The sequence below is a fragment of the Protobothrops mucrosquamatus genome, unplaced genomic scaffold (genome assembly GCF_001527695.2).
Source record: "Protobothrops mucrosquamatus isolate PMUCROS unplaced genomic scaffold, P.Mucros_1.0 scaffold294, whole genome shotgun sequence".
In the NCBI taxonomy this organism is placed as follows: domain Eukaryota; kingdom Metazoa; phylum Chordata; class Lepidosauria; order Squamata; family Viperidae; genus Protobothrops; species Protobothrops mucrosquamatus.
In genome coordinates, this window is record NW_015386638.1 from 978,022 (window position 1) to 991,498 (window position 13,477).

At 36.5% G+C, this 13,477-nt stretch overlaps 1 protein-coding gene across 1 annotated transcript in view; it reads left to right on the forward strand.

The window, feature by feature from the left end:
• The first annotated feature begins 4,017 nt into the window (after positions 1 to 4,017).
• The window catches only part of BCOR (BCL6 corepressor), a 34,406-nt gene continuing 24,946 nt past the window's right edge, over positions 4,018 to 13,477 (forward strand). Inside the window, exons 1-7 of the mRNA XM_015814911.1 lie at positions 4,018 to 4,157; positions 5,468 to 5,546; positions 6,604 to 9,429; positions 10,052 to 10,105; positions 10,508 to 10,691; positions 11,723 to 11,998; positions 12,324 to 12,677. Of these exons, the coding sequence (XP_015670397.1) occupies positions 4,072 to 4,157; positions 5,468 to 5,546; positions 6,604 to 9,429; positions 10,052 to 10,105; positions 10,508 to 10,691; positions 11,723 to 11,998; positions 12,324 to 12,677 (3,859 nt within the window). The 5' untranslated portion in view covers positions 4,018 to 4,071. The remainder of the gene's footprint in view (positions 4,158 to 5,467; positions 5,547 to 6,603; positions 9,430 to 10,051; positions 10,106 to 10,507; positions 10,692 to 11,722; positions 11,999 to 12,323; positions 12,678 to 13,477) is intronic.

The following is a 13,477-nucleotide window of genomic DNA, read 5'->3' on the forward strand; positions in this document are numbered from 1 at the left end:
TTGACGACACACAACTGGATAGGATAGCTAATGCTGCAGGAGACAGAAAAAAAATGTTAATGGGCTAAAGAGAAAGAAATTTAATCAAGATATATGTGAAATACTTCAATTAGATAAAAGAAATAAAAGGCTGAGGTTAGAAGGGGGGACATCAAGGTTAATAATAAATGGTACCATCTCCCTTGGGTCATCTTTGTTATAGACAAATTTGTATTGGTTTCTTGGTAATAGTATGGAACTAGTTTTCTATGTTAATCTATTCCAGGAATATTCTTTTTAAGTGTTAGCCTAGTTTATATTCCTGGAAATTTCTGGTGATCTGCCATCCAGATAGTAACCTGGTCCAATTCTGCTTAATTTTTCTGAGTTCAGCCAAGGTCAACTAGGTGTTGCCATCTGTCTTGAATTATACATGGGGAGTCTGAGATCTTGGAATTGTACCTGATTGCAAAGTAAATATGAGTTAGCAGTGTGACATATTTTCTAAGAAGGCAAATGCAGGTTTATACTACATCAATAAAAGTGTAGCTTCCAAATAACAGGAAATAGGTTTGCATTAGTTGGACACCATATTACAAATTACATCCAATTCTGGGTATGGCACTGGGCCCAGTGCTGGGTGTCACACAAAGAATCAGAAACTGGTTCTGAGAAGATGCTGAAGAGACTAGAAGCTAAATCTTACAAAGAGAGCTGAGGGCAATTGAGTATTTTTTGGATTTTAGAAAATACAGTATGACTGAAGGGATGTCGCATAGAAAAGATTAGGAACTCTCTTTTGTTGAACTGCAGGCGTGGCACACAGAAGTTACAGAAAAGTAGATTTGGGCTGAATATTGGAAAAGCTTTGCAAGAGTAAAAGTGTTTAGTTGAGCCAACTGTCATTGGAGGTGCTGAACGCTGCTTCAAGTATATTCAACCAGAGTCTGGACAGCCATCTGCAGGGATGCTTTAGTTTGCACTGAACAGGGTTTTGAAAGGTCTAAATGGCTCCTTTCAATTCTGTGTTGGTATGAAATGTGAAGTGTAGAACTCTTGATTTCTGTTTGGATTTCAAGATTCCCAGAAATTTGCTACAAAGTGCGAAAGAGACAACAAACAAAAATAAGATCTGTGTTGATTTCAGTGCGGTTCTGGATTTTTATGAATTCTAAGAGTGATTTGTTGCACTATTTTCTTTATGCTTTCTTATGTGATCCTTTATATGACTGAGGCTTAAAATATATGAAAAAGGATTATACTAATAAGATCAGTAACTTTTATATCCTGTAAAGAGCTATCCAGGCCTAGCCCATTTAAGACAAGGTAAACAACAGACATGGATGGTCAGATATTAGATATAGTCCCTGTACAGGGGCAGATATGATGAATCTGAGGATAAAGAACATCAATACCTATCCTTTGTCATATTAAAACTACTTTCTGTTTCCTTTGGAGATTTTTAGTCCAGCTTCGCAGTGCATAAAGATTGGGCCTATTAAATCAGTCTTTCCCTTGTACCATTTGATTTCCAGATGGTGTTTGGAGAGCTTCCTGGGCAGTTAACCTGATATCTTAGTTGCTATCTGGAATGGCTTTACATAGGATTGCATCTGAGCAGCTTCTGTTCTGTTTCTGTTGGACCCCTTGGGTTTTTGGAGGAGTGTCAGTAAATGAAGAGTCAGAAAAGACACATAGAACTGGAGAAATAAGAAGAATGAGTCTAAACATTTGCATGAGTTTATATTATGACAACGTGGTGATAAGGGCAGCAAAATGTAATTATTTTCCCATCTTATCATATTTGCAGAATGCCATGCAGTGCCCCCTTCTAAGAATCTGTTAACTTTTATGTGGCTAGAGAGCCAGGATAAACATTAGAAGGGCTGTTGTGAGGAATCTGCTAGGCATCTGACACTTGGATTCTTGGATTCATTCAGTGGACTCTTGGTTGGACGTGTTCTGGGGAACTGACTGTACAGGAGCCCTGCTCTATTATCTGGAGAAGAGTCTGAATTTGTGAATCTCAAGGAAGTAGACAGAGTCCTTCAGAATCTTAGCACTGCCGACTATGTATTGATCACTTGTTTCTTCTGGTTATCAAGACCTATCAAGGATAATCTGGATCTTTTTCAAGAAGGCTTTTTTTTAGTAAGGCTGAATATAATACTGACGGGCATTAATTGCTCTTGTGGAATGCCTCTATCAAGATTGGAATAGAAATAGTACAACTTCCCTAGTCTGATCCACCAGTGGCACTTAAAACCTTGAATCATAGTATTGTTATGGAAATGCGGTTTCTCCTCTTCCTTTGTGCTGGTTCCAATCAGTGTTAGTAGGTGAGGAAACACCTAGTTTGAAACCTTTGCTGTATGGGGTTCAGAAGGCTTAATACTTTTCCTGCTTCTATTCAACAGCTACATAAGAGTGCTAGATGACATTCATCTATCAGCAAGTGATCAGCCATCATTGGTATGGGATGATATGCAGTTCCCTGGCCAGGCAGTTAGTGTTGTGGAGATCCTTGTCCTAGTGTCTGGAGTCTATAAAGGCTGGAATGGGACTGACTGGCTTTGGTTTCAAGAACTTTCCAGTTCCAGAAATTTAGTTCTTCATAGGATTGCACTTTCCCAAGTAAAATTTGTACATAATTTGGGAATTCTCGTGGATTTTCAATTCATGCTCAATGGACTAGGTGGCACTTGCAGCCATGAAGACTTTTCCAAAAATCCATCTCATGCACTAATTATATTCTTTCCTGGATCAAGAAGTCCTTTTCATAGTGACCTCAAGTTTGGACTATTGAAGTGCACTTTACACTTGAAAATTACTGAAAGTGACAACTGGTATAGAATATAGTCGTGAGAGTAGTTACGGGAGCTTCTGTTTTGTCCATTCAGCACCTCTGTTTTGTGAACTGAATTAGCTATCCTGGTCTTCCTAGTACAATTGAAGGTGTTGGTTGTCACCTATGAGCTTTTTGTAGTTTAGACCTGCTTACCTATAGTATCATCTTTCTCCTGTTATTTCACCTCAACCACAAAGGTTTGGTAAAGTGGCATGTTCCAGTCCCGGCCCTAAAGCATTATAGGAGATGTGCCTTCTCTGTAAGTATGCCTTTTTTGTGGAACATTGTTCCCTCAAAATCTCTATAGCCCAAGCCCTACTGTGATTTCATAAAATTTTGAAAACCTGGATCTTTCAGAAGGCATTGGGACACAGTGAGTGATCTGTTCTCTAATTGTGTATTGGTGTTATAGTTGTTGGCTTTGGTTTATCATTTCTCCAATGTGTTGAAGTATTATTTTCTTGGTTCTAGTTTCTTTTTATTATTTTTGTTCTGCTGTTTTTAAATGCCAGCATATTATTTGTCTATTTTGCTGATGGAAGCAGCATACTAGATAGATAGATAATAGATTTCTGTTGGAACTGTTTGCTTAATATATTTTACGGTTTTACTGTTAGGCAGTGTAGTAGATCGATCTCTCAACTTGGTGCTTTCCATACACTATGTTGGACTACAGTTTCTAACATCTTTAGTTAGCTGAGCCAGAATACATGCAATAAATGATATAACTAATTAGTTGGATTTCCTTTGATGGCTTATTCATTCTAGAGCCTAGTTCCATTGTGTTTTCAAACTAATATTGTAGAAGAATGAAATAGGTATATATAGATATACTTTGCTGGAATATTAAATAGTTGTCTGTCTTCTGAGTACAAATCTGGTGAATTTTGTTCATAAAAATAGAATGATTTTATTTTTCTAAATTTAATGAAACTCTTAAAGTGTTAGATTTGTCAATAGTATGGAATAAATCTTAATTCTCCGAAAGTGTATGAAGAGAACATATCTATCTCATTTGACCTATAAATTTCTTCAGTGTGTTCCTTTTATTTTGTGTGTGTGTATAAAACTATGCATTTTTATTATCTATCAATCCCACATTCAGAATTAATTATCAAAAAAGGCTGGTGATTCTGCTGTGATATTTGCATTTCCTTTTAGGCCAGTTTTCTCAATTCCATATGTTCTTGTTTTTAAATAGATTGTAAACACGTGTGAAGAAAGAGTCTCTTCTAAGTGACGTCATGCTTTCTGCAACTCCCCTGTATGGCAATGTTCATAGCTGGATGAGCAGTGAGAGGATCCGCATGTGTGGAATTAATGAAGACAGGTAAATATTTACGTTTCAGAAAACTTAAACTATAGCATTATTACTGGAGATTTTCTATTACCATAATAGAGAGCATTCACTTGCCCATTTTACAAATAAAAGTTTTCAGAGTAAGTTTCATGGGAGACTGGATAAAACGATAGTAAGTACAATATTTGTATTCAATGTTACAACATTGTTCTGTTGAGGAGCATATTTCCTCAATGGTTTTCTGATTGGAAGTGCACATAGTAGCTGATGGCAGCCATTTTCTTTTTGACACCCCACTTTTTTCTCTTTTTGAAACCCACTTTTTTGGCACTCTGGAATGACAGGACAAACAATTATTACCTGATGTCTCTCCTAGAGGTTATGCTAAAGGCTACAGATTGCTAACCTTGCTGAAGATATATAGCTTTTTTCTTTTTAGTTTAAAGTGATACGCAAAGAAAGAAAAAAGAAAGGAAGAAACAAAGAAAGACTAATTGGCATTACATATTGTTATCAAAGCACTAGTAAAAGGATACATACAAAAATGTATTAAAGTGTTTGGCCAGCTCTGTTTTGCTACAATAACTGATCAAAACTATAAAAAATATGGGTGCTACTTTATCTTATGTATTGATTGTGTCACTTTAAATATTATATATTAGAATTGGCTTTTCTGGGTAATGATGAAACTTTCCTTCTGCTATATGTCAGCAATTGGATTTGAAAGTTGGCACCAAGGTGCTTTTTTATTGGCGTTTTCTATGATAACAAGTCCCTGGCCTGCTGCACTGCTGAGGCACAGATGTGTAGTTCCCTCTTCTTCACTGAACAGCTCTTGTTTGTATGATATTAGGATGGTGTGATAATTTTCTACTTCCATTTTTAAAAAAGATAAATCAACCTGGAATGTTAACTAGGAAGGCTATTGTATGACTCTAAAGAAACACTACTCTTCATTTTATAGAAAAAAATACTTTTGTTGCTGAATGAAATAATAATAACATATTCTAAAGAACATCTCGTTGACAATAGAATATGTATTAGGGCTTTGAATCCAAGCACAAAAATATAGATTGGTATGTGAGTGTGTGCAAATGTAGCATTCATGTGCAATTCCTTGATCCAAAAATGGGCAGGTTTAAGTAGTTGCCTATAGATATTATTCTCATGCCCCTTTATACCCCACTGCACATTTTTGCCTACAATCCAGAATGCTGTGTATCCATAGTATTCACAAATGCATATTAATGTACAGTTCAATAGGAAAAAGTAGTCATATCAAGATACAAGATTTTATAATTTTATTTCTAAACCTGTTTTTAAACATTCCTTTAAAACAGGAAAATCCCTGTAAATGATGGAGATGTCTTGAAAAGCAGGCTGGAATTAAGGGAAGAAAATCATCTGAACCACAGTGTGGTAAGAAACAGATAATACAGATTAAAGATACAATTGTTGTTAACCTGTTATATATTGTTTCATTTACAAATAATTAAGTACAGTTGGAGGTGATGAAGCATTTATTTCACTACTATTCAGATGTGGTATTTAGACATTAAGATCTCTCTTTTTTGTGGCATAAGTAAAACTTTCCATGCTATATTTTATTTAGAATGAGTCCTAAAGCCTCTTATTCTGTGATATACCTAGTTCATGAACAGTTACAATAGTTCCAAATAATATTACAATTACCTATCCCACACTTAGGAATTCTGTGATTAACAATTGTGCAAGTTTGGATATGAACTCTTACTATATTAAGTATCTTGAGAGTGCCTAGCTAGCTTCTTTCTCAAGAAAAAAAACAACAGTCCAGCCTTTTGAAAAAACACCTTCAATACAACTATGAACTGGATCACTGAGAATCTCCACAGACAATAGGTTACATCCTGTTTGGAATCAGTAGGCTTTGAAGTTATAATTGTATGCTACTTTATACTTTTTTACTTAGAGTAAATCCTATTGAGTTCATGGGACTTTTTGTTAAGTGTTTGTATAGCATTGGAATCTATCCTAATTGATAAGGAGAATTTTAAAAAAGTATTATTTGGGTATTTTCTCTCATTTGTTACTTTAGATACATGGATATGTATCTAAAAAAGACTATAGGTGACAAAGATATTGAAACTGATTTCTTTTTATGAATGTGTCATTTCAGTAGGAGAGATTTTGAGAGATTATTGTTTAAAGGCAGTATCTACATAGATGTTTGCTAAGTATGAAAGGATCTGGATGCCTGTCAAGTTATTCTTTTTTTTTAAAAAAAAAAACTTCGTTGAAAAAAAAGACAGGCTTCTTAAATTCCTGTATGAAACATCTTATACTTTTTACATGCTTAAATTCCTTTACATGTATTGATGCACATTGTTTTTAATTATAGAAAGCCTGTTGTTTCCACCGATTAAAAATACCAACTGTAGTCTTGATCATCACTTTCATTAGATGCCAGAGTAACATCATTTTTTATTCCTCAAAGGTGGATACAACGCCTGTGCATCGCATTGACAGCCTTGCAGCTCTGACTATGGATCGTACTGGACTTATGCGGGAAGGACTTAGAGTCCCCAGTAGTATTGTCTATTCCAGTTTATGTGGACTTGGCTCAGACAAGCCCCGGGATGCTACAAGTGCTATTGCTGGCCTTGGATTTGGTCCTGAAAGGAACCCAGAGATACAGTTCAAGTCTAACCCCACTGAAGCAATTGAAAATGGAGCTGGAAAGAACCCAAATGGCTTCAGTGCTCTGTACAAAACACCACCTGGAATACAAAAGAGTTCTGTTCCAACTGGGGAGACTTTAGGCTTGGATAGAAGCTCAAGTGACAAACAAAGTCCCCTCAGCGTCAATGGTGCTAGTTACCTAAGGCTACCCTGGGTAAATCCTTATATGGAGGGTGCTATTTATCCTTTTCTTGACTCACCAAATAAGTATTCACTGAATATGTATAAGGCTTTGCTACCTCAGCAGTCTAATTTTAGCTTGCCACAGCATCTGACTTATTCACCTGTATGTACAAATGGTGAACGTTTTTTATACTTGCCACCTTCTCACTATGTTGCTCCCCACATTCCATCATCGTTAGCTTCACCGATGAGGATCTCGGCTACATCAGCATCACCTGGAATTCCCCCTTTGGGACACTGTCCAGATAAAAGCTTATCTTGGAAGATGGGAGTGAGTCCAGCAAATCCTATAGACTCTCATACCTATTCACATATTCAGAATAGTAAACCACCCAGAGTTCCGTCTGGCAAACCAGCTGCTAATAATATGCCAACTGATCCTTCTGTTTTGCTGTCACATTCACCCAGGCCATCACCTAGAATGCATCTCCCCACACAGGTTGGAGATACTTACTCAGAGTTCCATAAACACTTTTCCAGAATTTCATCCTCTCCTTCTTCAGTTGCACTCCCCAAGCCATACATGAATGTAAGCAGTGAATTTTCTTCCAGAATCTCAAATGGGAAAGCTCCCAAAACACATGATTCAAATGAAATTTCTCAGCAACCTGCAGTGCATGGAAGGAAAACAGGCCATGACCGGAAAGATAGCAGATCCCCTCCATTATTAGAAAAGCAGCAAACTATTACCAAAGATATCATTGACAAACCCCTGGATTTGTCATCAAAAGTTGTTGATGCAGAAATAACCAAGTCTGATCATGTTAAGAAAATGGTACCAACCGTGTTAGTTCATAGCAGGGCTGGAGGAGGATTGGTGTTACCTGGAGGTGATCTTCCAAAAGAAACTATTTCTCCTGGAAATGGTTGTCCTGTCTATAGACCTGAGATAATTAGCACTGCACCTTCCTCCTGGGTGGTTCCTGGTCCAGCTCCTAATGAAGATAACAGTGGCAAAAACATGCCATTGAAAAACAAAACACCCGACTGGGTAACACCTCAACAAAGAAGTTCTTCTTGCCCTAGGATGGGAGGCACAGAAACAGTAATTAATAATACTTTGGGATCTTTATCAACGGAAGGTCGCCCAGCATCTGCTTCTCCAGCTCCAAATGCTAATGTAGATTGTCCCAAAACTAACATTTCTGTAGAAACCACTGCATCTGTCATACAGCATATAGGACAACCTTCAGTATCATCATCGTCACTGTCATCACCACCACCATCAAAGCATAGTAATAAGGCAGCTAAATGCAATAATCAAGAACCTATGTTCAAGGCAAATGAAAACACTCTTGCCCCAGGTTCCATATTTTTTTCTCCAAATGACGCATTCCGATCTCCACCATTGCCCTATCCAAGAAGCTATCTCCCATATCCAATTCCAGATGGTTTAGCGTTAGGTCCTTTGTCTCTACATGGAAAAGGACCTGTGTATCCTCACCCTGTTCTGTTACCTAGTGGCAGTCTTTTCCCTGGGCATTTAGCTCCCAAACCTACTATTCCATACAGCTTACCAACTAGCAGTGGTGAGTTTATGACATATCAAGATGCACTGGGTATGGGAATGGTGCATCCAATGTTGTTATCCCATGCAGCTCTTGAGCTAAAAGATGATAAATCAGAAAGGAGATCTAGGTCACATGAGAGGGTCCGTTATGAAGACCCTGCTTTGAGAAACAGATTGCCAGAGATGCTAGAAACCAGCACACAGTTACATTTTGAAGTACCTACAGAAAGAAATGTGAAATCACACCAAAGTTCAAGTCATAATAAAAATAGTACCAAAACTGAAAAACTCATGTTTGCAGACTTGAGAGATGAGCAAGATGCAAAAGGTGAAGCTGGTCTGACAAATCCGAGTTTTCCTATTGAAAATGGTAATCAAACAAATGACCCTACAAAGCACAAGGTGGAACAAGGCTTTCAGCATAGAGATTTTATTGTAATGAGAGAAGAATGTGGGAGAAATAATTTCCATGAAGTGTACAACTTTAAGCAAGTTCAGAATCCACACCCATCAATCTTCAACTTAAGGAAAGATGATCTCTCAGCAAGCCATAATAGAGAGAGATTGACTATTCCCCCTTCTTCGGTATTTCTGGAGACTGCTCATGGGAATGATGGCTTGGCTATGTCTTTTTGTAAAATGCCAGATGATGCCAAACAGCTTTGTATGGGAAATGCACAGTCAAACATTGAAATCAATCAGACATATGCCAAAGATGGGACTGAGGGTATGGAATCTAATGATGGCAAACTCCTGAAACCTAAGCCATCTAAGTTGGCAAAGAGAATAGCAAACTCTGCTGGTTACGTAGGTGACCGATTCAAGTGTGTTACAACTGAACTGTATGCAGATTCTAGTCAACTGAGTCGAGAACAACGGGCCTTGCAGGTGAGTCTCTGGGGTTAACTTACTGAAAACAATATTTGCTTTATAAAATTGCAGTTGAGAATGATGTTATGCGGGTTGGGAGAATGTATGTATATACTACAAATTTAAGTCTGTTGACAAAATTAATGATAAATTTTCATATATGAGGGTACTGCTATGAGATGAGAGGGAGTTGAGCAGTAATAGATACAAATTAAATGTAAATAATAGTAAATAAATAATTTAATCTCAAAAAGCCTATTATATAATAGTGAAGAGCTGAAAAAATGCGTGTTTCTTATTTGCATAGGTAATTTTTTATACCTTGTTAGCTTGTTTGGCCAGCATTGTACAATAATGGCAAAGGTTCTAATTAATATTCTAAGTGTGGCATTTGATAAAGGAGTTGCATTTTAGTAAATTAATGCAAATTCTTTATCAAGCAAAAATATAGCATAGAAAAATAGAAGCTGTAATGAATTAAATGTTGAATGATGGCAAATATTGTAGGTTAAGTTTACAATTTATGACAAGATGAGTTAAGCCAAATTGTTTGCATTGTTAAGAAAAGAATTGGTTGATGCTTATAAAAATGGATGAAATTATCCAAATGATCCATTGAGTGCCCATTTTAATTACATAGATGGAAGGATTACAAGAGGACAGTATTTTATGTCTACCTGCTGCTTACTGTGAGGTCAGTTCTTCAAATTTTTATTACTAGACTCTTAAAAGTTTGAGTTAAAAATTTCATTTCCAAATACACAAAGGGAAATTGTGGGCCATGATCGTCTTTATTCATTGTTTTGTTTTTCTTTTTTGCTTGTTATATTTCTCAAAATGTGTGTTTGCTTGCCTATATTATACACAAACACCTCCATAGCATCTCTCTATATGTATATGTATAAATACAGTATCTTTTGCATACTGAGATTTTTAAATTTTGTAATTATATATACTCAAATATTGTATGTATGCCAGTTTGTATACATTATATATTTGATTTTGAACAGAATATTTGAATGTACTTTCATTTAAGGTAAGGTAAATAAAGTAGCTCTTATTGTGAGTCTTTTTTTCATATCATTTCTCTTTCTAGCGTGCAATGATGCGCTTCTCAGAGTTGGAGATGAAAGAGAGAGAAGGCCATGTAGCAACCAAAGACTCAGAGGTCTGCCGATTCAACCAAGCAGACTGGGAAAACTTGAAAGGAAATAATGAAAAAAAGGCTAACTCTGTCCCTTCAGAAGATGTTATTGCTGGGCCAAATGACAAAAGCAGATGTAAGCATATATTAGTCTTAGCAGATTTGTGGAGGAGAGTTAATTTACTCACTGAAAAGGGAGATGTTATGTTCTAATTTGAATTGTTGGGGTACTTAGTATACATAGAGCTTTTTTATTTGGTGCATTTGAATATTACCATAATTCATAGAAATGTAGGCTGACAAAGCACAGAACTAAAGTCAACCCTTCTCCAGTCTTCTTGCCTTGCTCTCTTCATTGGTAAACTAATGGCTAGATGTTAGAGAAAAGAAAACAAGGGATGTAATTTCCCAACCCTCTCAGTGAGAAAAGAGCTGCATAGTATGGGAGTCCTGGGAAGAGCTAGTGCATAACAGGAGAGACTGCTAGGTCACATTCTGACCACCGACTATCACCATTCCTAATCTAGGTGACAAAGGATGCTGAGCATTTTCCAACCCAAGGACTGTGTTGTATATTTGAAGGATGGGATAGGATGGGGACTTCACTGCAAAAAACACTGGCTAGAGTCAGAGCAAAACTACAATTGATTTCATTTGCACATCAATTAATTTCATGTAAAAGATAATGAATAACTAACCAGTTATATATTATCTTGCCAGTTGTGTATTTAATATAAGTTTCTCTTCCCTACAGTACTGCAATACAGATTTCAATTTGGTAGCAACAGGTGTTAAGAGGCGTATCTAAGGTTTGGGTGGGGGACTTTACTCAAAATCTTGGCATGCTGCCTGGACCCTCAGATTATGGATCTATTTTATAACTTACATTTTTTTGGTCTGCATTTGTATTATGGGCAGATAATATTGTTATTATGGGCATATAATATTGTTATAGCCAGTATAACAATATTGTGAAATAATAGTTTCATGAAGTGATATCAAAGTTTTTATAAACTTGATTTTCCTATTGGTTTTTGTACAGCTCTCGTAATATTCAGCCTGAAAAAGATTTGTGTTTTAGACGAGAGAGAGAGATTTTCTTTGAAAAGATCAAATGCATTCTTGCACAATAAACTAACCAAATTAATAATGTGGCTTTATTTAAAGGTTATTTTCATAACACAGAAAATATCCATGATCAGAGTTCTGAAATTCCTGAGGACAAAAGTTCTGCAGATATTGGTTTGGAGAGATTTACTGTGTACGAAAAGACAAATGACCAACCTTTAGAAGATATAAGCCAGGTTCCGTGCTCATATCTGGACCGAAAGCGTAAACATTCTGGTGAGAACATGCAGAATGATGGAACCCCTAAAGAAAACTTTGTAGAGGAACTGGAAGAAGAATTTGCATCAAAAGCAAAAAAGAAGAAGACCTCTAAAGGTAATCAAGCCCAGTTTGTCTGTTTTCAGGCATGGTTTGTGAAATGAACACTATTTGGATTAACATGCCCCTTTATGGCCTTAATTCTGCCAATCCCAAATTCTCCCTGAATGATATTTGGAAATCTGAAAGGTTAAAAACTAGTCATTGGACAATGTAATCATTGGACAATGCAAAGGGCTGTATGCATGCAACCCCTTCCTGAGCTAAACGTTTAAAATACAAGTGTAATGGTGAAGCTGAAAGAATCTGCCCCACAAGTGAACTATAGTTTTTGTTTCAAGTTCAGGGCCTTTTGATTAATTTTTAGTTATTTTTCCATTAGATGACTGGCCTGAGAGGGAAATGACAAACAATTCCTCTAACCACTTAGAAGAGCCCAATTGTAATGAGGTGACCAACCTGAAGGTGTGCATTGAATTAACAGGGCTCCATCCCAAAAAGCAGCGTCACCTGCAGCATCTTAGGGAACTATGGGAGCAGCAGGTATCGCCAGAGAGATCCCCACCCGGCAAGTTGGGCCGGCCAAGCAGGAAAGATTTAGCTGAGACTGTTCAGCCAGAGGCCGCTGCAAAGGTCAAAGACTGCACAGAAGAAAGGCACACCAAGAAAAGGTCAGAGATCAAAAGCAATAGAAGTTGGTCTGAAGAGTCCCTCAAAACAAGTGACAATGAACCAGGTATGCAGAGATTACTAGGGAAATTTAGCATTATTTAGTGACGCATGCTGCCACCAATGCTAAGAAGTTATCAGTAGTGATTTTTGGGGGATAGAATTATATTATAATATAATACATTAATACATTTAATGTAATATATTACATTATGTATTACAATATCAATTATATTGTTACTATATAAAAGATTTAAGAACCACCATTAAATTGTGCTTGTTTTGCCAAATTTATAAAGTGTGGTATAGTATTATTTTAAAACCAATATCCTAGATGTTTATGTGTTTTAGAAACAATCTCGAACAATTTTTGTATGATGATTATAATAATGGTAATGCTCATTTGAAAATGCTTGATTTTATTGTGGAGTTCTTAGTGTTCTGAGCTAAGGATGATGTTAACTAGTTGGGTAATGAAATGTCCACAAGAAAAACAAGCAAGGATTCAACATACATTTTCTTCTATTGGTTGATTTTTTAAAATACGACTATATCAAATGGGCTAAAATTAAACCAAGTATAAAATGTTGTGAATTTTTGATCACTCATGGGAATAGGCTGCTCCATTAGGTTTTGAACTTCTGAGCTAAATCTTCACGTTCAGGGAGATCTTTGATCTGTGTTAGGAGAAGTGACAGATGATGTCCTGAATCTCTTGTTCTTTGTGTCTAATTTGTAGTGGTAAAGCTCCTTACCACATATTTCGTTTCTTTCCTATTTAGTCAGTTAATCTACTTGTGAACTTCATTTTCCAAAAATATAAGATGCTCCAAAGCAGTTTAGATTTAAAAAAGGTGATAATTTAAA